The following is a 26617-nucleotide window of genomic DNA, read 5'->3' as shown; positions in this document are numbered from 1 at the left end:
ACTGCACCTATCGTAGTGCTATGGTTGACCCTGTAAAACAATACATTTCACTGCACCTATCGTAGTGCTATGGCTGACCCTGTAAAACAAAACATTTCACTGCACCTATCGTAGTGCTATGGCTGACCCTGTAAAACAACACATTTCACTGCACCTATCGTAGTGCTATGGCTGACCCTGTAAAACAACACATTTCGTTGCACCTATCGTAGTGCTATGGCTGACCCTGTAAAACAACACATTTCACTGCACCTATCATAGTGCTATGGCTGACCCTGTAAAACAACACATTTCACTGCACCTATCATAGTGCTATGGCTGACCCTGTAAAACAACACATTTCGTTGCACCTATCGTAGTGCTATGGTTGACCCTGTAAAACAACACATTTCACTGCACCTATCGTAGTGCTATGGCTGACCCTGTAAAACAACACATTTCACTGCACCTCTCGTAGTGCTATGGCTGACCCTGTAAAACAACACATTTCACTGCACCTATCGTAGTACTATGGCTGACCCTGTAAAACAAAACATTTCACTGCACCTATCGTAGTGCTATGGCTGACCCTGTAAAACAACACATTTCACTGCACCTATCGTAGTGCTATGGCTGACCCTGTAAAACAACACATTTCACTGCACCTATCGTAGTGCTATGGCTGACCCTGTAAAACAACACATTTCACTGCACCTATCGTAGTGCTATGGCTGACCCTGTAAAACAACACATTTCACTGCACCTATCGTAGTGCTATGGCTGACCCTGTAAAACAACACATTTCACTGCACCTATCTCGTGCCTCGATCCAGTTGTAGCCAGTCACTATTTTAGCTGCATGTAGAGACATACACAATTAAGGTGTCTGCATGCATAGTTTAGGTTTACTCGTTGCAGAACTAGACTAGGCGATCCCTTAAAATACCTTTGTGAGAAAAAAGCAGCAATGTTACTGTTTGTCCATCTTGAGACGCCGTAGCCAATAATCCCTCTTGAGACTCCGTAGCGCAATTTTACATCTAACTAAAATGTTTGGTGTGGTACTTCTCAAGTGATTTTTCTTTTCATGAAAACTAGTCGTCTGTCATTGAATGACAACAAACACTTCATTGAAGAATCCCTACTGTTGACCAATCACCAACGAAGGGGCGTAGACTTTGGCTACCGAACTTCGACAAGCCTCCCCCAAAAATTGTTTGCGCATGAGCAGAATGCTGCCGAACAAAAAAGTCACAAAACGTAGCCATAATATATGCACGAACTGTTTCGACTGGGAAGTATACAGTGAGGGAAAAAAGTATTTGATCCCCTGCTGATTTTGTACGTTTGCCCACTGACAAAGAAATGATCAGTCTATAATTTTAATGGTAGGTTTATTTGAACAGTGAGAGACAGAATAACAACAAAAAAATCCAGAAAAACGCATGTCCAAATTTTTATAAATTGATTTGCATTTTAATGAGGGAAATATGTATTTGACCCCCTCTCAGTCAGAACGATTTCTGGCTCCCAGGTGTCTTTTATACAGGTAACGAGCTGAGATTAGGAGCACACTCTTAAAGGGAGTGCTCCTAATCTCAGTTTGTTACCTGTATAAAAGACACCTGTCCACAGAAGCAATCAATCAATCAGATTCCAAACTCTCCACCATGGCCAAGACCAAAGAGCTCTCCAAGGATGTCAGGGACAAGATTGTAGACCTACACAAGGCTGGAATGGGCTACAAGACCATCGCCAATCAGCTTGGTGAGAAGGTGACAACAGTTGGTGCGATTATTCGCAAATAGAAGAAACACAAAATAACTGTCAATCTCCCTCGGCCTGGGGCTCCATGCAAGATCTCACCTCGTGGAGTTGCAATGAATCAGCCCAGAACTACACGGGAGGATCTTGTCAATGATCTCAAGGCAGCTGGACCATAGTCACCAAGAAAACACATTGATAACACACTACGCCATGAAGGACTGAAATCGTGCAGCGCCCGCAAGGTCCCCCTGCTCAAGAAAGCACATATACATGCCCGTCTGAAGTTTGCCAATGAACATCTGAATGATTCAGAGGAGAACTGGGTGAAAGTGTTGTGGTCAGATGAGAATTTAGCTGGGGTTAACCGGGGTTAAAACCCCTACACTTACAATAAGTGCCATGGGCTCTTTAGTGACCACAGAGAGTCAGGACACTCGTTTAACATCCCATCCGAAAGACAGCACCCTACACAGGGCAATTATTTTAGACCAGAGGAAAGAGTGCCTCCTACTGGCCATCCAACACCACCTCCAACTGCATCTGGTCTCCCATCCAGGGACCGCCCAAGACCAACACTGCTTCAGAGGCAAGCCAGCAGTGGGATGAAGGGTGGTATGCAGGTGGATATCAGAACAGCGTTCACTAACTTCGATTTGAATGACAAATTCTACTTCAACGAGTCAGCAGCTCTGGACGTTCTGCTTACTCCAGACCCTAATTCCCGAGACTCGAAAGAGGAAGTAACAGCGCAAGAGAGGCCGACGAGCCGGCATCCTGCCGAGACTACATTGGCAAGCAAGTAAACCCTCGTTTATATTGGTGTACAGTCACTAAAGAACAAACTGGACGAGTTCCGTTCGAGACTATCAATAGGACCTGAAGAACTGTAATATTCTATGTTTCTCTGAGTTGTGGCTGAACAAGGACACAGATAATATACATCTCGCTGGTTTTTCCATGCATCAAGAACAGATGGCAGCCACAGGTAAGACGAAGGGGGGAGGGGTGTGTCTCTTTGTTAACAACAGCTGGTGCGTGATCTCTAATGTTAAGGAAATCAGTCAATTGAAATAAATTCATTAGGCCCTAATCTATAGATTTCACATGACTGGGAAGAGGCCCACCCACTTGGGAGCCAGGCCCAGCCAATCAGAATGAGTTTTTCTCCACAAAAGGGCTTTTTTACAGACAGAAATACTCTGTTTCATCAGCTATCCGGGTGGTTGGTCTCAGAAGGTCCCGCATGAAAGAATCCGGATGTGGAGGTCCTGGGCTGGCGTGGTTACACATGGTCTGCGGTTGTGAGGCCTGTTGGACGTACTGCCAAATTCTCAAAAACGACATTGGAGGCGGCTTATTGTAGAGTAATGAACATTACATTTCCTGGCAAAAGTTCTGGTCGACATTCCTGCAGTCAGCATGCCAATTGCACGCTCCCTCAAAACTTGAGACATCTGTGGTATTGTGTTGTGTGACAAAACTGTACATTTTAGAGCTGCCTTTTATTGTCCCCAAGACAAGGCGCACCTGTGTAATGATCATGCTGTTTAATCAGCTTCTTGATATGCCACACCTGTCAGGTGGCTGGATTATCTTGGCAAAGGAGAAATACTCACTAACCTTGATGTAGACAAATTTGTGCACAACATTTGAGAGAAATAAGCTTTTTGTGCGTATGGAACATTTCTGGGATCTTTTATTTCAGCTCATGAATAATGGGATCAACACTTTACATATTGCTTTCATCTTTTTGTTCAGTATATTTACCTAGAGAGTTTTCACCTATATTTTCCATAGTTGTCTATTTACCACCTCAAACCGATGCTTACACTAATATCGCACTCAACAAGCTGTATAGGGCCATTAGCAAACAAGACAATGCACATCCAGAGGCTGCGCTTCTCGTGGCTGGGGATTTTAATGCAGGGAAACTGAAATCGGTTTTACCTCATTTCTACCAGCATGTCACCTGTGCAACTAGAGGTCACAAAACTCTAGATCACCTTTACTTCACACAGAAATGCATACAAGGCTCTCCCTCACGCTTCCTTTTGGCAAATCTGACCATAACTCTATCCTTCTGATTCCTGCTTACAAGCAAAAACTCAAACAGGAAGTACCAGTGACGCGCTTAATATGGAAGTAGTCCAAATCGCTAGCACAGACTGCAATATGTTCCGGGATTCATCCGATAACATTTACAAGTTCACCACATCAGTCAGTGGCTTCTATAGTAAGCACATCGATGAGGTCGTCCCCACAGTGACTGTACATACGTATCTAAACCAGAAGCCATGGATTAGAGGCAACATCCGCACTGAGCTGAAGGCTAGAGCTGCCGCTTTTAAGGAGCGGGACACTTATCCAGACGCTTATAAGAAATCCCGCTACGACCTCCGACAAGCCATCAAACAGGCAAAGCATCAATACAGGACTAAGATCGAATCCTACTACGCCATCTCTGACGCTCGTCAGATGTGGCAGGGCTTGCAAACTATCACGGATTACAAAGGGAAACTCAGCATTCTATGCTCGCTTTGTGGCAAGCAACACTGAACCATGCATGAGAGCACCAGCTGTTCTGGACCAATGTGTGATCTCACTCTCCGTAGCCGATGTGAGAAAGACCTTTAAACAGTTTAACGTTCACAAGGCCACAGGGCCAGACGGATTACCAGGACGAGAACTCAGAGCATGCGTTGACCAGCTGGCAAGTATCTTCACTGACATTTTCAACCTCTCCCTGACCCAGTCAGTAATACCTACAGTACATTTCAAGCAGACCACCATAGAAAGGCTGATCATGGCTCACATCAACACCTTCATCCCAGACACCCTGGACCCACTCCAATTCACATACCGCCTCAACAGATCCAAAGATGATGCAATCTCTATTGCACTCCACACTGCCATCTCCCACCTTGACAAGAGGAACACATATGTGAGAATGCTGTTCATTGACTAAAGCTCAGCATTCAACACCATAATGCCCTCCAAGCTCATCACTAAGCTCAGAACCCTGGGACTGCAGCTGGATCCTGGACTTCCTGACGGGCCACCTTCAGGTGGTGAGAGTAGGCAACAACACATCCGCCACGCTGACCCTCAACACGGGGGCCCCTCAGGTGTGTGTGCTTACCCACGACTGCGTGGCCGTGCACAACTCCAACACCATAATTACGTTTTCTGACGACGATGGTGGTAGGCCTGATCACCGACAACAACGAGAGCCTAATGGAGGGCCGAGCACGCCCCCTTCCACGTCGACCGGGCTGTAGTGGAGCGGGTCGAGAGCTTCAAGTTCCTCGGTGTTCACATCACTAAGGAAATAACATGGTTCACACACACCAACACAGTCATGACGAAGGCACGACAACGCCTCTTCCCCCTCAGGAGCCTGAAAAGATGCGGCATGGGACCTCAGATCCTCAAAAAGTTATACAGCTGCACCATTGAGAGCATCTTGACTGGCTGCATCACCACTTGGTATGGCAACTGCATAGCTTCCGACCGCAAGGCGCTACAGAGGGTAGTGCGTACAGCCCAGTACATCACTGGGGACGAGCTCCCTGCCATCCAGGACCTCTATACCAGGCGGTGTCAGAGGAAGACTCCAGCCACCCAAGTCATAGACTGTTCTCTCTGCGACCGCACGGCAAGCAGTACCGACACATGAAGTCTGGAACCAACAGGACCCTGAACAGCTTCTACCCCCAAGCCATAAGACTGCTAAATAGTTAACCAAATAGCTACCCGGACTATCTGAATTGAACCTTTTTACACTAACTCTTTTGATTCATCATATACGCTGATGCTACTGTCTATTATCTATCCTGTTGCCTAGTCACTTTACCCCTACCTATATTTACATATCTACCTTAATTACCTCATACCCCTGCACATCGATTCGGTACAGGTGCCCCGTGTATATAGCCAAGATATTTTGTATTCAGGCCTTGTGTTATTATTATTTTTTTTTTCTCTCTGCGTTGTTGGGAATCGCCCGTAAGCATTTCACTGTTAGTCTACACCAGTTTGATTTGATTTGACACACACAGAAAATCTAAGCATCCCACAAGTGCAATTTATTCCTGAATAAACAGTTACAGTACCAATTTTTTTTTCTTCCAGTAAGTGTACGATATACATTCTTGCATTCTTGTCTGTCTTGGACTACGGTGATGTTATTTACAAGCAGACCTCGAGCACCACACTGAAGTCACTTGATTCTCATGTGTCTCTTAGGTTTTTTACCAACCAAAAAGCGTCTGACACATCATCGTTGGTTGTTCTTCATTGGCTCTATATAGGCTTTGGGAAAACTGCCGCTTTAACTCTGTTCTTCTTTGATAGGGTCATAAAATAAAATAAAAATAAATACCAGCTACGGTCGCACTTACTTTTAACAGTTCCAAAAATCAGAACGGATCAAAAAGTGTTTCAGTTACTTAGCTCCATAGTCTTGGAATGCTCTACAGACCAATTTGAAAACTCCAGGATCTTGTTTCTTTAGATAAGTTGAAAAGGTTGGTTGACTTGGTTACTGAGGAATGTGATTGTCGTTAGGATTTCATGCGGTGGTTTACTTTGATATGATGGCTATTATATCAATATTGGCGCATAAAAGCGCTTCCAACGTCATTTCTCACATAATTAATTTTACCGACTCTAAAAGCTCCCACCAGGTTGAACAAACAAATTATCTGTGGGCATTTATACAATTATACCGAAACTTCCTGTTTCCATCACAGATAATTTTTTATATGCTATGACTTTCCTTGCATATGTAATACCTTGCTAAAACCAAGTATAGAGTTTATTTGTTATAATTCATTGGTATTAGATTTAAAAGGTGATCGAATAGCTCCTGATTTGTAATGTAATTAATGCATTTCTTTTGAAGCAATGTTTTTAAAAAATGTACAAGAGAATAGGTTGGTTTACTTTTAAGTTTACATTTCCCACGTATCTCGTTAAAGTTTTGACCAATGAGGTAACTTGTTAAGTTGTGGCCAATGGGAGAGTGGACTGGTTGCTGGGAAAGAAAAGAGAAGGAAAGGTTGAAAGAAGGGAGAGGAGAGACGTTAGTGGGGTTGGTGAAGGAAAAACTACCAAAGGAAACGATAAAGAGAGAACAAAACCATCCCTACAGAGTTTTTTAAAGGGAAATCCTGATTTTATTTCTATAAGAGAGTGTTTATTATTTCGTTAAGAAAGACCTAGTGGAGACTGAAGCTGCCATCGCATTGTGGAGACATTCGACATCCTAGAGGTTAGCCTAGCATCGTGCAAGACTTGGAGAGAATTGCTTGTGACGATCAACGAGTTCGGGTTTCCAACGGATGTCTGTTGCTGCTAACGAGTACTGGCTGCATTGATAGCTGTGTTCGCTGTGGATCTTATGAGGACACCTGCACGGAACTACTATATTTTGCTGAGGCATTATCTACATTTACATTTGAGTCATTTAGCAGACGCTCTTATCTAGAGCGACTTACAGTTAGTGAATACATATTTATTTTTTATACTGGCCCCCCGTGGGAATCGAACCCACAACCCTGGCGTTGCAAACGCCATGCTCTATCAACTGAGCTACATCCCTGCCGGCCATTCCCTCCCCTACCCTGGACGACGCTGGGCCAATTGTGCGCCGCCCATGAGTCTCCCGGTCACGGCCGGCTGCGACAGAGCCTGGATTCGAACCAGGATCTCTAGTGGCACAGTTAGCACTGCGATGCAGTGCCTTAGACCACTGCGCCACTCAGTAGTGAGTAACTACAAATGTGGGGTGGACTTCGGGACTTTATGTATGTCGTCATTTTTTTATGAACTCCAACGCGCGCCCAGGGTTTAAGCAAGCTTGCAAATAATTTGGACATGGGTTGTGGAAAAATCATTGGGGTTTATTATTTTTATTTCTTTTGATATGATACATTGAACATTTGATTAATATAGATCTTGAACCTTATGTCTGTTGTATTGGTGGAGTCATTTACTGTTTCAGTTTCATTTAATGCATGGGAAAGCATATCCTTATAACAATAACCAAGTCTATAATCATTCTATCTGAAGTTAATACCCTATTTGTCATTCACCCTAGCAAGTTTACAATAGGGATTCTTATTGGAGATGTCCTTCTCACCTAATATCCCATGCTGTTCAGATATTCTAAATAAGGTAATATTGTGAGAGTCAAATTCGAGCCTGGTGAGAGGGTTACACATAAAAACTGTGGATGGAAACGTGGTTAATGAGACTACCTGGATAAATGAAAAAGTAATACATTTGACGAGCCAAAGAATTGCAGTGGAGTTTAAAGAAGAGAAGTGCAACCAAGTAAAATGGTGTGGATAGTGTTTTCTACCACTTTCCTTCCAGTTCATTACGCTACATCTTTCAAATGCATCAACAGTTATGTAAAACCAAGTCCCACAGAAGTTTCCAGCCCAATTCGCATGTGAAATTCCAAAAACCACGGGTCAGTAAATCCCTTGTACCAGTTGTATCCAAATGAGGAATGTGGAACAATGGCCCCCATCTCGTGGCAAGAAAGAGACACCTACACGTATGAGGGCCACAAGTCATCTGTATAAATGAAGACGTTTTGTGAAAGGAAACAAAAGACAAGTGAGACATTTGAGGTATGATCACATGAGCACTTTGTTATTAACATCCATAGTACGTTGATATAGCATGGACACGGGCGTGTTATACAGTGGGGACAAAAAGTATTTAGTTATTTTATTTTCCACCATAATTTGCAAATAAATTCATTAAAAATCCTACAATGTGATTTTCTGGGGGGTTTTCTTCTCATTTTGTCTGTCATAGTTGACGTGTACCTATGATGAAAATTACAGGCCTCTCTCATCTTTTTAAGTGGGAGAACTTGCACAACTGGTGGCTGACTAAATACTTGTTTTCCCCCACTGTACACGTCATATGTGCACGGGGGAATAGTATCATGGTGCTACAGGATACAGCAGGAGTAACAGCTTCCTTCTATCACAACATGGACAGTAGAGACGGAGAGAGAGAAATATGTGAGAGAGGGGATATTTTAGCATTCTTTCTAATTCTGCCTATCACTCTCAAGTAGAGGGACAAGACCAGAAACAGTAGCGTATTTTTGGCCACGAGGTCGCTAGCTATTATGAAGGAGGGGGAAAAAAAATCCATCTGCACCGTTTGACAAATGTCTCTTTTCTCTCTCCCTCTCGCTCTCTCTCTCTCTCTCCCCCTGCTCTATCCATCACTAAGACCTCTACTACAGTACAATACTGTCTGTCCCGTAGTATGACCCTGCATGACCCGACAGGAGGATGCATGACCTTGCAGGAGGATGTATGACCCTACAGGAGGATGTCAATGAAGAGCAAACTGTACCTGGAAGACTAACAGAAACCTCATCCTAACCTGCATATCTGACACACCTTTTCCTGCATTTTCTGCACATTTCCTGCATCTTTCCTGCATATTTTCTGCACATCTGACATCTTTCCTCAAGTTATGAAGATAGATATGTGCCAAAAACACAAGAACAAATATATTGTTATAGTCATAATAATTTGGGCAGGTATTTATCCACATAACTGTCATTTAACATAATATGATATGTTACGTCCTTTGCCCATAACATTATACTAACTCACATTTTCAAATGCTTGTTATTAACGCAATAATGTCTTAAAGTACAGTTGTTAACATCCATATTTCAATAGCTTCATATCTCTATCTTTCAAAATTAATTATTGAATAAGTGAAATATATTTAATTTAGATCTAACAAAATATTTAAATCATTTATGTAGAATACAAAAACGAAAAAATTATATTAAAAAAATACAACTGTACAACAAAATAAAGAACGAAATAATTAAATACATTTTAACAAATCAATTTTTAAGAATAATAATACATCCTTATCTACAAACTAGATGAACTGATCTGATTGAATCTAGACCTAACTCTTGTCCTCGTGGATTCGTCCTGGCAATTTTATGTTTTTCTAACCAATCATTTTTTTATGTTACTTTACAGAATTTCATTGTGGATTATTTAGGCTCTACCAAACCCTAATCTAGGATTTAATCCACAAGGCATCATATAGGGTTTAATCCTTTCTACCAGCTCTAGTTTAGCTGTACAGCTCAATCTGTACCTAGTTTACCTGTACAGCTCAATCTGAACCTAAGGCAACATTTGAAACATCTGAATCCAACAAATGCCCACAAAGCCACCAAGAAATGGGTTGGGGTTTCTTCTAAGATGCCTCCCACCATCAAAAATATTTTTCCGACCAGAAAACCTGAGACTTCTCAGGACTGAAACCCGGGGAAAGTGGCTGGTTGGACGCACCGTCGCGTATATAAAACATCATGTAGGGACCATAGGCATGGTCATGGCTAAATACGTCCAGCATGTCACCTCTCCCGTGGTTCTATCTCAAGCACTTTACGGCATACGCAAATAAACAACACTCTCTTTCTCATTACATACAACCAATCAGAATTATTTGATGTATATATATATTTTTTTACTTTAAATTAAAACAGTCATTGTACTTCTATTGTGTTTTAGAAGAAGCCCCTTTTAGAGCGTTTTTTTTAGAATAGGGAGGTTGAGGTGGGGCTGGCTCCGCCTCTCCGTTGGTTTGTACAGCCTTCTCCACCAACACATTCAGAAAAGCTCACCAAAGCACCTCAACAGACCTCAAAAGCCACGTGTTGCTTTCATTGGACATCCTTCCTTCTTTATCCACCTCCACTACACGCTTTTCCTCAATGACAATACATGATTTCATCATTAGTCAATAAATAAATGGAACTCACCACATGTGTGAGTTGTATTTGCATTTACAGTATGGATAGATATATAGACATATACAGCTCATAGCTTACCACAGGCTCTTGAAAACACTTGGTTTTGTCTGTACCAGAGGTGCAGTATCCTCCTGAAAGCTGTGCAGTTTTATTGGATAAAGGAGAGAGGGGCGGAGCAGGTGGGAGGAGCTAGGGTTTTGGGGTTCGAATAGGGGCGAAGAAGAGTTGAAAAGACACAAAAAACGTTGTCAGTTTGTTACTAGGTTACATGCACTAGGCCCGGCTCCACTCTTTTCCTTCCCGACACCTGCAGTCGGTCAGTTCATGCCATCCACCAAAACAAACAGGAAGTGAAGGGAGGATGTTCTTGGGTTTGTCCAATCAGTCAGGTTTATAAGTCCATCCAAAATCATTGTCTTACCAAGATGATGAGTATCAGGAATTTGCAGATGACGAGGAATTGATGAAGCCTGTTCAAACCGGTTTGTCTGTCTGTCCATTTGTATTTACTCCACACAGAGAGATGACGACAGCTGTCAGAACCCACAGATAGATCACACTAACAATGTTGTCTTTTTTTTTTTTTCTGTTTTATAACAACTACTTTTCATACTAATGTCCTACTACAAAGCAGGGGATCTCTGGGCTAAGGAAGTAAATCAAGTAGCATGATGTCAGTGTGGATCCATTAAATGACAAGTCCTTTAACCAGTCCCCTGAAGTCTTCTATTAGCATTAGCACTAGCATTTAGCTCTAGCTTTAGCACTAACACTTGTATTTAGCACTAGGACTAGCACTAGCATTTGCACTAGCATTAGCATTTAGCGTTAGCATCTGCATTCAAAGTGTGGCACAGCTAGGTGAATGATAGAGTATAGTTGTGGAGCATGGTAAAGTAAAGCACAGCTAGGTGTGGTATGTATAATTTGGCTGAGCTGAGGCAGTCTCTGTAGCTAGCCGTGTGTCTCTGTTTGGTTTTCCCATACAGTTTGGTTGTGTGTGTGTGTGTGTGTGTGTGTGTGTGTGTGTGTGTGTGTGTGTGTGTGTGTGTGTGTGTGTGCATGAGTTTAGTGTAGATGCATGCATAGAGAAGTCTGTTTGTTCGTGCCTGTATATGTATATGTACATGCATGTTTACATCTGTGTCTTTGTGTGTGTGTGTGTGTGTGTGTGTGTATGTGTGTGTTTCGTACTTCATCCCACAGTACAATAATTACACTTTAAACCAGTCATATCAGTCATATCAACGTCTCTCCTCCATGAGTATCCATCGTCTTGTATCCATCCAGTGAGTATCTACTGTTTGTCCATATTTGGCTCTCTAACTCTTTTCTTCTTTTCCCCACACTCCCTTTCACCTTCCACCCTCATCCTTACTGTGGCCCCTGGGTTCAGGCTAGGGTTGCAAAGTTCTGGTAACTTTCCCAAAATCCCTAGGTTTTCCAGAAATCGTGGTTGGAGGATAAACAGACTTCCTCCTTATTCCCTTTTGATTCCGGGAATCTCCCAACAGGGATTTCTGGAAAAACAGAATTTTGGAACCCTAGTTGAGTCTGTCAGGTCAGTGTGGCCCCTGAGGCCCTTGGGGGGGGCCTAGTTGTCCTCCAGGCCCCTCAGGGTAACATAGATGAAAGGCACCAGGCCCCGCTGGGCCCCCAAGGAGCAGAGGAGCCAGTCGGAGTCGGCCCGGCTCAGGACCCTCAGTACGTCCCCTTTCTGGAAACTCAGCTGGTCAGACTCCGTGGCTATGTGGTGGCACAGGGCACGCACTTCACTGGAGTGGGGAGGGGGAAGGAAGAAAGATATGTGCCATTGTTTTTTTGTGTATGTAGCTTGATCCTGTATTTTTTATTTGTATCCTGTATTGTTTTTGGTCTCTTGACCAGTCTTGGTGAAATATTGGTTGAATAAAAAAACAAATTAAGTACGACCTTACCAGGGCTGTTTGGTGTGGCTCTCCTGTGTTGTCTGAAGATGTGGAGAGGGTTGGTTCAGAGTGGGAGGGGCCGTAGGAGCTGAAGGCTCCACCCTCTTAACTGTCCCCGCCCCCACCGTCTGAGCTACGAGGTCCAGCATGGACATGTCCAGACCTGTCAGCCAGCCGGACGGCAGCCTGCGAGGGACAAACAAAGCATAGCCAAATCAATATGGAAAATTCCTTGCTAACTTGTGTGTCAAATAATTTATTGTATTCTTTGAAGTAACTGTCCTAAAATATTGTCTTAGTTAATACCCAGCAAATGCTGAAAAGCTCTGTAAAATAAAGAGTAAATTATTACTGTAGCATCTGTACCAATTTACATCATTTCACTTCAATTCACTCACCTGCTCTGGCTTTTGACTGATCTCTGCTCTGGCCTGGAGGGGGAGCCACCACCACCTACACTGGACCCAAACAGCCTTCCCCAACGCATGCCCTGGCCCTGGGAGGGACATTCAGCCTGGGCCGCTAGCTGGGACACTGAGGGCCCTGGTTCCTTCTCGTTCTCCTTGTCCTGGGTGAGCAGCGACTCTGGGGGACTCCCCATCCAGGAGAGTCTTCCTCTTCCCCTGGACCCTGTCCACTCACCACTGGAGCTGGAGCTGCTCTTCCTGCTTATCCCCCTCTCTCTGAGACCCTCCTCTTCCTGGCTAGACTCCGCCCCTTCCACCACGCCCTCCCTGGGGGGAGGGAGCTGGCTCCGCCTCTCCGCAGACTTCTTCCTCTTCTCGCTCTTGACGAACTTTGAGCCGCCCTGAGCTGATTGGTCGATGTAGACCTGGGAGCTCTGCATGAGCTGGTACCACCAGCCCGCCTGGCGATCACGCTCCTGCCGCTGACGACCCTCCTCCGCCCAATCCCTCCCTCTCTCCTTCCTCCTCTCCTCCTTCCCTCCCTCCCTTTCCCCTTCCGTCTGGCTCTCTCCTCCCACCCCCTTCGCTCTCTTTACCATGCCCCTCCCCCTCCCACTCTCCCTCCACAGATTGGCAAACCCTGTCCCTACTTCCGTCGACATTGGCTGTGCTTCTAAAAGCCCTGCTCCTAAATGATCCATCCCTGCCCCCTCTCTCCTCGACCCTGTCCTCTGCATCATCCCTTCTCTACTCCCTCTCTCTCCAACCCCTTCCATCCCTGCCCCCTCTCTCCTCGACCCTGTCCTCTGCATCATCCCTTCTCTACTCCCTCTCTCTCCAACCCCTTCCATCCTAGACCATGTTCCCTCTCGTCTCAGCCCCGCCCCTTCCCTTTTATCCTCCGCCCCTTCTCTCGTAGACGCTGCCCTCCGTGACTCTGTGCTCCACTCCCTCATCAGCTGGAAGGTGGAGCGTGCTGATTGGTCCAGGTCCTCACCGGTGGAGGAGGAGCAGAGCTGCTCCTTGCGTCTAAGGTGTTCCTGGCCCTTCTGGACCAATCGGGGCTCAAAGAGCAGGTCAAGGTCAAAGGGCAACAGGGATAGAGGCTGCAGGAGGAGAAGGAACTCCTCGAATAGAGGCTGGCAGGGCCTCTGGGACAACGGCAGGAAACCCCACGGGTGGTAATGGGTCGCTACGATGTCTGGGGAGGACAGGTGGACAGAGAGGGGTGGGTTGGGGAACAAACCATGGTTAGACTTTTATTTTATCTAACCTTTATTGAAACAGGCTAGTCAGATAAGAACAAATTCGTATTTACAATGATGACCTGAGATTAGCAGAAGCACACCAGACATTGGTTGTAATAGTGTCTGTTTTCTCTCTAAGAGGTCAGACACACAGAGAAGTCTGATGGCCGATAGGTTAGTTCAGGAGGAGGCTGTTCTTTCTACTGCTGCATTCCAACATAACATTCTTACAAACCACCTGATGATGAGGACAATAAGTTACAGCTGGTGAAGTATTAAAGCCTTAAGCATGAAACACACCGAGAATCTGACTGCTGATAGGTACTTATCACAGTGGGAGGTCGTTACCTCTCGCTAGAACAAAAGACGTACCTGCTGCGTACCGACCTGGTACCGACGAACCTGCCGTTTCTACTTGTAGAATAGCAATGCTCGACAGTGGTCGACAACTTGACCTTTGATCCAATCGGAGAGCATGAACCTCCACGTGAGGGAGCCGAACAGGAGTGACAACAGCAGGAAAACAGAGGGCTCTTCTCCCGGTGTAATCCACCCCCCTGTCATCATTGTTCTAACTAAAACAATAAAGCTGCATTATAGAAGTCTGTACATATTTTACATCTAGCTAACGAGTTTTGTGCTTGAAGAAAAATATTTTTTTTAGGTATCATAATGTGCACTAGATCACTAGTTAGCTAGCTACAGAAGCGGAGCTGGGGGGGGGGGGGGGGGGGGGGGGTGATGTCCCAACAAACCAGAGGGAAACATTATTTAACACTATAAAACAATGGCGAAATTGATATATAATATGATATTTTACATGATTTAATTAAATCCTGGAATTGGTCTGAGCTGGTGTTGCTTATTTTATAAAGCACTGTACAGCTTTGTCTGTCACTATACGCCCTTGAGGGGCCCCCTGGGACTTACAGCTGCTGCTGGTTGGCTACTGGTGTGGGGGGGCCTGTCATATTTGATTGACGTGTATCCTACCATGTCTGTTGCTAATTTACATTCAGTTACATTCAGGCGCAAAATTGATAGAAAGTATATAAGTCAGGTGAGCTAAAACGTGAGGAGCGACAGAATAAGAAAAGTTAATTGCATCCTGTGTTCCACCTAGTTTTTTGTGGCACATTGGAGACCCTGTAGACATACTGCTTCTAGCCTCCCAAGGTTTAAAATACTTCAGTTGGAACAGGAAAACATGCAGCTGGAGAGAGCCGTTCTCACCCTAAAGAGCCTATTGGACACAAGGTGGGCCTCCAGGAACCAGGCCACAGAAGCGGTTATACAGAGCCTGACCTAGATCCCTGAAGCCCTGCACTGAATAAAGCACCAGAACCACACTACACCAAAGTCTGCCTCTGAAGCCAATGGCCTGCTGTCAAAATGTATGTTGGTGGTTTTTGGAACAGTTTACTAAAGAAGACGTACATCCTTTCTAACGATCTGCGAAAGGATTTGACGTAAACGCTGCGTGGATCTCATTGACGCCTGCATGGTTGAGATCAGACAGATGCGCACAGATGAGGCCCATGACAAGATGGAGAACACTGCGAAAGAGATTGGCCCGACAAAAACAACGCAACAACTGAGTTTGCAGAGTAGAGAGCGGGCAAGAGGAAGAGGTTTCATGACGAGGACACAGAGGACGACCCAATTCTGGAAAGCAGAAGGCGCTTTAAAGCTGATGTATACTATTACATACTTGATGTTTTTGTGGGGCAGTTTGATAATTGATATGCTGACTTCAGAGAAATGGCACAACTATTCTCTGTGCTCAACCCAAAGTGCTTTGAGCACCCCTGATGCAGGAAAATAATATGCTTGAGCTCGCACGTTTTCTACTCTGATAATATTTCCAAGCCTGAGGGAAGTTGTGGGCGAGTTCCTCTCTTTTCCGCACAATGTATTCCGAGATAGCCATGGGATCTCAACACTGACGCAGTCCTACCATTCCTCGTTGCCAATGACATGCACCGAGCATATTCAAATCTGACCATTCTCCATAGAATCTACAAAACCATTCCCATCAGCAGTACCAGTGCCGAGCTAAATTTCAGCCGCCTGAAGCTCATCAAGAGCTATTTGCGTGCATGAATGAGGCCAGACTATCCGACCTCACTTTGCTTTGTACTGAGCTGGACATCGACAAAGACAAAATGGTTGGGAGGGATTCTATTATTTCTTCATACCTTTTATCAAGAACCCACGGCTGAAACTAGCCAGCTAGCCAGATAACTAGCTACTTGCTATTAGCTATTGCTATTAGCCACCGTTAGCGGTCTTCACCACTGTCCGTGGCCTGCACTACCTACCAGCCAGCTCTAGCCTGGACAATTATCGGCCAGTCTGCACAGCGTGCTATCGACAAAATGGTTGGGAGGTTTGCCAACATGAAGGAGAGGAGGATGACGTTTTAAAAACAGGGACCTTGATTTGTACACCTGTTGGCATTTTCATTTTGTTCTATTGAATGCATGATGTAGACCCGGCGCCAGAACGCCATAGGGGGGGGGGCGTGTTTTTTCACAGGACCTCCTATGTGTGCACGCACTTGCATGTTCACAAACGTTTTAATGGCTTTAATTGTAAAGAATAGTCAAGATTGGGGAAGCTTACAATTTAACCTACCATTTCTACCGATCTGCGTGCCAGTTATGATTATTTTTATATGCGCATTTTCTTGGAACAGTTTCATTACAATAATAACGTTTTTGTTTCTCAAAATCATTGTCACGTGGTTAATAATACAAATCCGAAGTAAAATGATACAAATCTAAAAGTTAAAATTCAACTATGCCGAGAGCACCAGCCTCTGCCATATGGAAACATTGATACACTGTGATCCACTGGTGGCTAAAGAAATGAGAGCGTAGAACTCAGAGAGAGCCTATAGGCCAATGCAGCAGTAGGACTATAACTTCCATCGTCAACTAAGTAAAATAAATAGGCCTAAAGCCGACAAATAAAAACAGTAGAAAATATGCTGATAAAAATTCAGATTATTTCAATCACATTCATCTCTCTACTCTGCCTGTCTGCCTCTCTTTCGATCTGTCTTGACTTGAGCTATTGCTAGTGAAGTGCAACATTGTATCAAAACCATATTGGATCTGTGGTCCTCTGTAGCTCAGCTGGTAGAGCACGGCGCTTGTAACGCCAAGGTAGTGGGTTCGATCCCCGGGACCACCCATACACAAAAAAAATGTATGCGCACATGACTGTAAGTCGCTTTGGATAAAAGCGTCTGCTAAATGGCATATTATTATTATTAAGATGGCATAGCAGTCTCAATCGGTACCTCCAGTGATGCTATCTCTTTCATCATTACCCAATGCTTAGGTGTACCTCCACTGTACTCATATCCTTCCATATCCTTGTCTGTACATAATGCCCTGAATCTATTCTATAACGCCCGGAAATCTGCCCCCTTTACTCTCTGTACCCAACGCACTAGAAGACCAGTTCTTAAAGCCTTTAGCCGTCTCCTTATTCTATTCCTCCTCTGTTCCTCTGGTGATGTAGAGGTTAACCCAGGCCCTGTAGCCCCCAGTATCACTCCTACTCCCCAGGAGCTATCATTTGTTGACTTATGTAACCGTAAAAGCCTTGGTTTCTTGCATGTTAACATCAGAAGCCTCCTCCCTAAGTTTGAGTTATTCACTGCGTTAGCACACTCTGCCAACCCTGATGTTCTAGCAGTGTCTGAATCCTGGCTTAGGAAGGCCACCAAAAATTCAGAAATGTCCATCCCGAACTATAACATTTTCCGTCTAGATAGAACTGCCAAAGGGGGTGGAGTTGCAATCTACTGTAGAGATAGACTGCAGAGCTCTATCATACTATTCAGGTCTGTGCCCAAACAGTTTGAGCTTCTACTTCTAAAAATCCACCTTTCCAGAAATAAGTCTCTCACTGTTGCCGCTTGCTACAGACCCCCCACAGCCCCCAGTTGTGCCCTGGACACCATATGTGAATTGCTTGCCTCCCATCTATCCTCAGAGTTCGTACTGCTTGGTGACCTAAACTGGGATATGCTTAACACCCCGGCTGTCCTACAATCTAAACTAGATGCCCTCAATCTCACACAAATTATCAAGGAACCTACCAGGTCAACCCTAAATCTGTAAACATGGGCACCCTCATAGATATCATCCTGACTAATTTACCCTCTAAATATACCTCCGCTGTCTTCAACCAGGATCTCAGCGATCACTGCCTCATTGCCTGCGTCCGTAATGGGTCTGCGGTCAAACGACCACCCCTCATCACTGTCAAACGCTCCCTAAAACACTTCAGCGAGCAGGCCTTTCTAATTGACCTGGCCAGGGTATCCTGGATGGATATTGACCTCATTCCGTCAGTAGAGGATGCCTGGATGTTCTTCAAAAGTGCTTTCCTCTCCATCTTAAATAAGCATGCCCCATTCAAAAAAATTCTGAACTAAGAACAGATATAGCCCCTGGTTCACCCTAGACTTGACTGCCCTTGACCAGCACAAAAACATCCTGTGGCGTACTGCATTAGCATCAAACAGCCCCCGCGATATGCAACTTTTCAGGGAATTCAGGATCCAATATACACAATCAGTTAGGAAAGCAAAGGCTAGCTTTTTCAAACAGAAATGTGCATCCTGTTGCACTAACTCCAAAAAGTTTTGGGACACTGTAAAGTCCATGGAGAATAAAAGCACTTCCTTTCAGCTGCCCACTGCACTGAGGCTAGGAAACACTGTCACTACCGATAAATCTACGATACTCTAGAATTTCAATAAGCATTTTGCTACGGCTGGCCATGCTTTCCACCTGGCTACCCCTACCCCGGCCACCAGCTCTGCACCCTCCGCTGCAACTTGCCCATGCCCCCCCCCCGCTTCTCCTTCACCCAAATTCAGATCGCTGATGTCCTGAAAGAGCTGCAAAATCTGGACCCCTACAAATCAGCTGGGCTAGAAAATCTGGACCCTTTCTTTCTAAAATTAGCCGCCGAAATTGTCGCAACCCCTATTACTAGCCTGTTCAAACTCTCTTTCGTATCGTCTGAGATCCCCAGAGATTGGAAAGCTGCCGCGGTCTTAGGGAGGAGGCTTCGGATGTTAACGTGCAAGAAACCAAGGCTTTTACGGTTACAGAAGTCAACAAATGATAACGCCTGGGGAGTAGGAGTGATACTGGGGGGTACAGGGCCTGGGTTAACCTCTACATCACCAGAGGAACAGAGGAGGAGTAGAATAAGGATACGGCTAAAGGCTTTAAGTACTGGTCTTCTAGTGCATTGGGTACAGAGAAAAAAAGGGGCAGATTTCCGGGCGTTGTAGAATAGATTCAGGGCATTATGTACAGACAAGGATATGGAAGGATATGAGTACAGTGGAGGTAAACCTAAGCGTTGGGTAACGATGAAAGAGATAGCATCACTAGAGGCACCGATTGAGTCGGTCTCCGCGTGTATGGGGGGTGGGACAAAGGAGCTATCTAAGGCAGGTTGAGCTGGGCTGGGGGATCTACAGTGAAATAGTACAATAAGAAATAACCGAAACAGCAATAAGCAAGGCATATTGACATGGGAGAGAGGCATAAAGCAATCACAGGTGTTATTCGAGAGAGCTAAGACAAAAGCTGGTAATGGCGACACAGTTTGGGCTGAGGCTAAACATAAACAGGATGCGGTACCGTATAAAGGAACCGTCCAGCAGACATCAGCTGTATAGCTGAGTTATCATAAGGTCCGGTGAACAGCAATAGGATAGTTCGCAGGTAGTTCGGGGGCTGCTATAGCACTGGCGAGCAAGAGGCCACGGCTTGCGTGTGCTAGCGGGCCTGGGCTAGCAGATGGATCTTCGTGGTGGACGTCGTAACGGGAAGCCTGTTAAAACCACATCAGACGATTTCGTCGGCAGACCAGTCGTGTTGGATCGGTGGGGCGCCGTGTCAACACTAGGAGGTCCCGTCTGGTTGACAGAGAGGTAGATAGCCGGGAGATGGGCCTGGCTCGAGGCTAGCTCAAGGCTGATTAGCCAACAACAACATCCATTTGGTTGCAGCTAGCTAGTTGCGATGATCCGGTGTTAAAGGTCCAGTGATTCAGTGATTCCGGCAGAAAAACCGATATGTTCTGGGTCGATAACGCGCTGTGCAGACGGTGCAGACTGGCCGGCAATAGTCCAGGCTAGAGCTGGCTGGTAGGTAGTAGGCCAGTATCTCTATTTGCACATGATCTTCTGCACATCTATCACTCCAGTGTTAATACTAAATTGTAATTATTTTGCACTATGGCCTATTTATTGCCTTACCTCCATAACTTACTACATTTGCACACACTGTATATAGATTTTCTATTGTGTTATTGACTGTACGTTTAGTTTATTCCATATGTAACTCTGTGTTGTTGTTGTTTTTACCGCACTGCTTTGCTTTATCTTGGCCAGGTCGCAGTTGGAAATGAGAACTTGTTATCAACTGGCTTACCTGGTTAAATAAAGGTGAAATAAATAAAATCATCACTTGGTCAGGCCTGCTAGTGAAGTGCAACGTTGTATCAAATCATCACTTGGTCAGGCCTGCTAGTGAAGTGCAACGTTGTACCTATCGGCAGTCAGATTTCTCAGTGCGTCTGACCCTTAACACTTTAAGATGTGCATACCTTCATGAGTGTAGAGGTGATTGAACCAAAACTCCAAAGATCGCAAGCTGAAAGGGAAAAAACACAAAAGAGATGGACAAGAAAGGAGTCAGCTATGCTGTATTACTTTATTATTGCTTTGGAAACCAATACTGAGTCAGAGCCTTGCCTGGCCAGTTGTTTAGAAGGCTATTGTTAAAAGGTTTTAGGGGGAGATACAGTCGTGTACAGGAGGTGGAGGTGGTACAGAGTGCAGGACTACTAGTGATGACTCCTAGAAGTAGGTAACATAGAGGTAGTGTACTCACTTGAGCAGTCCGAAGATGAATGCGTTGAGTCTCATGCTGTGGCTGGTGAACTCTGAGTACTGGGACACCTTGCAGAACAGGCTGTGGAGAACACGGGTGGACGGGCCTGAGGGAGGGATGGAGGGAGGTCAGGATTATGATTTATTATAATGTTACCTTGACAATGTAATATTATTTTCAGTGGTGTATGTTACAGGAGGGGGGTCGCAGTTCCGGAGCGACCCACTAGGTGTCATTCTCCGACAACCTTAGGCACCTCCTCACTCACATTCTGGACTAATCAGTATCCTATTGGTGTCACCTGTGTCTACCTGTTCACCTGTGTATTTATGCCCTCGCTTCCCTGTGTTCCGTTGCTCAGTTTTCTCTGCTAGTTTCTCTATGTCCAGCAGTACTACTCAGTGTCTCATCGGAGACCTATGTACAGGTACTTGAGAAGTGTTCTCCCTGTTTCGTTATTTGTTTCAGTCTTAGGTAGTATTTCGTATTTTGGCTGTCAGACGGTTTTTGGAGACTTATTTGCTCCGCCTTTCTTTTATCGTGATAAGTCCATTATTATGTATTCTGGCTTCGGGACCACCAGTAAAGATCCTTGTTTTCACCGTCTCTGCCTACTTCCTACTGTATATCCTGCACCGCACCTGGGTCACACCTCACCCCAACCCTTACAGGTGTAGTGGAGGGTATACGCAGGTATACGCAGCATACCCACTTCTTCTTCAGTGGGCATTGTCTATACTCACTTCTTAATCCCCACTGATACGTATATCAAAGTAGTGTAGTGGAGGTGTACGCCATATCAATGAATAGGGCTGATGGAATAGATCGGAATGTTTAGCTTAGAATGTTGATAAATTATTATTTCTTCACATTTTATGCGCAGCCATGTCCAAATGGCAGTAGGCCTATGCGTGAACGTTCTAAAATGCAATTTGGGAAAACGCCTTTCTAAAATGCCCTGCGCACATCCCGAGCGGTTTCATGGACAGAGATGGAAATAAATATCCGTTAGAAAGAGGGGGGGATTAAAGATGCAATAACTATCATGGATTGCTAATAATGATTAAGATAATTCCTTTGGCTGCTAGACAATGAAAGAAAGTTGAAAGAAAACCAATAGAACAGGAGAACGCATGCCTACCTGTCAGAATGATATCATGATATCATGTCACTGTTTCTCCTAGAAGTTTTCACACAGGGCACCTTTCCTTCACTGGGCCGTTTGGAAAAACTTTGGCTAAAATTAGAGCACACCCACTTCTCCAGGCACCACTACACCCCTGATTATGTTAGTTGCTTGTATTATAGTCCTACATTTCCTTTGCAGCATTGATCACAATAATTATGTTGTTATGACCATTGTCAACATAATATTATCATAATGATCCACTTAAGGGCCATCCTCTAAATGAACCTGATTCTCCTCTGAATCTTCCATATCATCATCTACTTTTCCTCATTTTCTAAACAAATCCCTCGTCCCTCCGGACATACCTAGTGTTTACAGGCCTCCTGGGCCGTATACAGCGTTCCTCACTGAGTTCCCTGAATTCCTATCGGACCTCGTCGTCATGGCAGATCAAATTCACATTTTTCTCTACGCTGGTTTCCTGTTAAGGCTAGGGCTGATTTCAAGGTTTTACTGCTAACCTACAAAGCATCTCTCCGATTTGGTCCTGCCGTACATACCTACACGTACGCTACGGTCACAAGATGCAGGCCTCCTTATTGTCCCTAGAATTTCTAAGCAAACAGCTGGAGGCAGGGCTTTCTCCTATAGAGCTCCATTTTAATAGAATGGTCTGCCGATCCATGTGAAAGAAGCAGACTCAAGTCTCAACCTTTAAGTCTTTACTAAAGACTCATCTCTAAAGTAGGTCCTATGATTGAGCGTAGTCTGGCCCAGGGGTGCGAAGGTGAATGGCAAGGTACTGGCGTGACAAACCACCCTTGCTGTCTCTGCCTGGCCGGCACCCCTCTCTCCACTGGGATTCTCTGCCTCTGACCCTATCAAGGGACCTGAGTCACTGGCTTGCTCACGCTCTCCCATCCTTCCTGTCCTCGGGCTCGTGCAGGTGGGGGAGATCTTTGTGGGCTATACCCTTGTCTTAGTGTAGTAAGTTAGTGGTTTGTTGATAACCCTTTGGTGGTGTGGGAGCTGTGCTTTGGCAAATTGGGTGTGGTTATATCCTGCCTGGTTGGCCCTGTCCGGGGGTAACTTTGGACAGGGCCACAGTGACGCCCGATCCCCCCTTGTCTCAGACTCCAGTATCCATGCTGCAATAGTCTATGTGCCGGGGGGCTAGGGTCAGTCTGTCATATCTGGTGTAATTATCCTGTCTTATCTTAGGTATGCTCCCTCTAATTCTCCCATCTCTCTCTCTCTCCCCTCCCGGAGGACCTGAGCCCTAGGACCATGCCTCAGGACTACCTGGCCTGACCACCTGGTTGTTCTGCTTATCCAGTTTCTGCTGTTCTGCCGGTGGCTATGGAACCCTGACCTGTTAACCGGTTGTGCTACCTCGTCCCGACCTGCTGTTTCGACCCTCTCTCTCTCTCCACCAGGCTCCAGGGCTTATGGCCTAATCATCATCACCATTACCTAGTTGTGTGGAGGCCTCCACCAGGCTCCACGGCTGGTTGCGTCTCTGTCCGATGATCAGGTCCAGGACGTAGGCCTTCAGCCCATCCCCCAGCACCTCCCTTAAAGCCGGACACAGGTACTTCAGGATCAGGTGGCCCACGTTGGGACTCACCCAACTGTTACCCAGCTTCGCCTGGAAGGGAGAGAGAGCGGGGGAGGGGTGGGTGGAGAAGAAAGTGGAAAAAAGGTAGAGGAGGAGAAGAGCAGAGAAGAGAGCGGGAGCAAGAGAACAAGAAAATAAGAGATATACAGTGACCAAGAGAGAGGAGATAGACAGTGACCAAGAGAGAGGAGATAGACAGTGACCAAGAGAGAGGAGATGGACAGTGACCAAGAGAGAGGAGATAGACAGTGACCAAGAGAGAGGAGATGGACAGTGACCAAGAGAGAGGAGATGGACAGTGACCAAGAGAGAGGAGATGGACAGTGACCAAGAGAGAGGAGATAGACAGTGACCAAGAGAGAGGAGATGGACAGTGACCAAGAGAGAGGAGATGGACAGTGACCAAGAGAGAGGAGATAGATAGTGACCAAGAGAGAGGATATGGACAGTGACCAAGAGAGAGGAGATGGACAGTGACCGAGAGAGAGGAGATAGACAGTGACCAAGAGAGAGGAGATAGACAGTGACCAAGAGAGAGGAGATAGATAGTGACCAAGACAGAGGAGATGGACAGTGACCAAGAGAGAGGAGATGGACAGTGACCAAGAGAGAGGATATGGACAGTGACCAAGAGAGAGGAGATGGACAGTGACCAAGAGAGAGGAGATAGGGGGAGAAAAAATACATTGACATTACAGTTTATTTATGAAAAGAGATACAAAAAAAAAGAGATATTCTTACGTTGTAAAAAATCAACAACAGTCTACTATAGAAACCAAAAGGAGAGGTAAATCCACAGAATGAAATAGAACAGTATTATATAGTATCGCTAGGGGTAAATCACACAGTAGCATACCTTCACATCAGGGTCCCGACTGGTGCCAAAATGAGCCACGATTAAATCTACCGCTGTATTAATGGCTTTGACTAAACCTGAGAGAGAGAGAGAGAGAGAGAGAGAGAGAGAGAGAGAGAGAGAGAGAGAGAGAGAGAGAGAGAGAGAGAGAGAGAGAGAGAGAGAGAGAGAGAGAGAGAGAGAGAGAGAGAGAGAGAGAGAGAGAGAGAGAGAGAGAGAGAGAGAGAGAGAGAGAGAGAGAGAGAGAGAGAGAGAGAGAGGAAGGGGGAGGAATGTAAAGAGGTAGTCGATTACGAGGCACTTCACATGTCAAACAGCCTCTCAGCAGTAAGTATGGGCTAATACAGGCTGCAGTCACCTGCTTTTATCTGATGGTTATCACCCTCTTTCTCCTTTCCATAGTGATAATCAGCTAGTCCCCAATGGCCAACCTCAAGCAGAAAACTTTAATTCGCAAGGTTTGAAAGTAGAGGGACATTTCTTCATTAACTATCTACTTCAGTTTACAAACAAGGTTTAATACCATGCACACAGCATGCTACTGTATTCGTTGTTTACAGCATATTTAACAGTAGGGCTTTTAAGATGGGTTGGAGTCAACATTATTTTTCTCCATTACAGACACATGCTCTTTCTAATAGCTACAGAAGCTTCTGAGTCAGTCACTAAAGGGAGTTCATATGGGTCTCGATTGAAGGACCCTTCAGTACCGACATCAAAGACCTAGAGACACCCACACACTCAGAGAGAGAGAGAGGGGGGGGAGAGAGAGAGAGAGAGGGAGAGAGAGAGAGAGAGAGGGAGAGATAGCGAGGGAGAGAGAGAGAGAGAGAAAGAGAGAGAGTTTGGGGAAGGCCATTTCCTGTTTCAGCATGACAATGCCCCCGTGCACAAAGCGAGGTCCATACAGAAATGGTTAGTCGAGATCGGTGTGGAAGAACTTGACTGGCCTGCACAGAGCCCTGACCTCAACCCCATCGAACACCTCAACCCCATCGAACCCCAACATCAGTGCCCGAACTCACTAATGCTCTTGTGGCTGAATGGAAGCAAGTCCCCGCAGCAATGTTCCAACATCTAGTGGAAAGACTTCTCAGAAGAGTGGAGGCTGTTATAGCAGCATAGGGGGGACCAACTCCATATTAATGCCCATGATTTTGGAATGAGACATTCGACGAGCAGGTGTCCACTTACATTTGACCATGTAGTGCACATAGAAACATACTAAACCACTCCTAGTTGCTGTCTCACCTCTCTTCTGCTTCAGGTCCACAGAGATGTGGGATTGTGAGGAAGAGGAGGACGATGAGGAAGAGGAGGCGTCCGGAGAGAGACAGAACTCTTCTGGAGGATGCTCGGTCAGGGAGAAGTAGTCTGGCAGGAAGTCACTGTAGTACTGCTGTAGCTGCTTCACAGACTGGCCTGAGAACACACACACGTAGGATAAGTACATGCACACGTAGGATAAGTACACGCACACGTAGGATAAGTACACTCAAACGTAGGATAAGTACACTCAAACGTAGGATAAGTACATTCAAACGTAGGATAAGTACACGCACACGTAGGATAAGTACACGCACACGTAGGATAAGTACACACACACACACGTAGGATAAGTACACACAGACGTAGGATAAGTACACACAGACATAGGATAAGTGCACACAGATGTAGGATAAGTACACACACACACGTAGGATAAGTACACACAGACGTAGGATAAGTACACACAGACATAGGATAAGTGCACACAGATGTAGGATAAGTACACACACACACGTAGGATAAGTGCACACAGACGTAGGATAAGTACACACAGACATAGGATAAGTACACACAGACGTAGGATAAGTACACACAGACGTAGGATAAGTACACACAGACATAGGATAAGTACACACAGACGTAGGATAAGTACACACAGACG

At 45.3% G+C, this 26617-nt stretch overlaps 1 protein-coding gene across 1 annotated transcript; it reads right to left on the bottom strand.

Annotated features, from left to right (window-relative positions):
* Positions 1 to 8388: 8388 nt before the first annotated feature.
* LOC311144470 (AP-4 complex accessory subunit RUSC2-like) lies at positions 8389 to 26223 on the bottom strand. Its single transcript, XM_084180495.1, is given in 9 exon segments — positions 8389 to 12162; positions 12165 to 12342; positions 12505 to 12681; positions 12894 to 14103; positions 20798 to 20844; positions 21085 to 21190; positions 23687 to 23861; positions 24688 to 24764; positions 25939 to 26223. Coding segments are annotated over 9 exon segments (2205 nt in total). The 5' UTR covers positions 26141 to 26223; the 3' UTR covers positions 8389 to 12129.
* Positions 26224 to 26617: the final 394 nt, after the last annotated feature.

Source organism: Coregonus lavaretus, assembly GCF_964263955.1.
Source record: "Coregonus lavaretus genome assembly, chromosome: 17".
NCBI classification, from domain to species: Eukaryota; Metazoa; Chordata; class Actinopteri; order Salmoniformes; family Salmonidae; genus Coregonus; species Coregonus lavaretus.
Note: the sequence above shows the minus strand (reverse complement) of the source record. Positions and strands in the feature narration are given on the sequence as shown.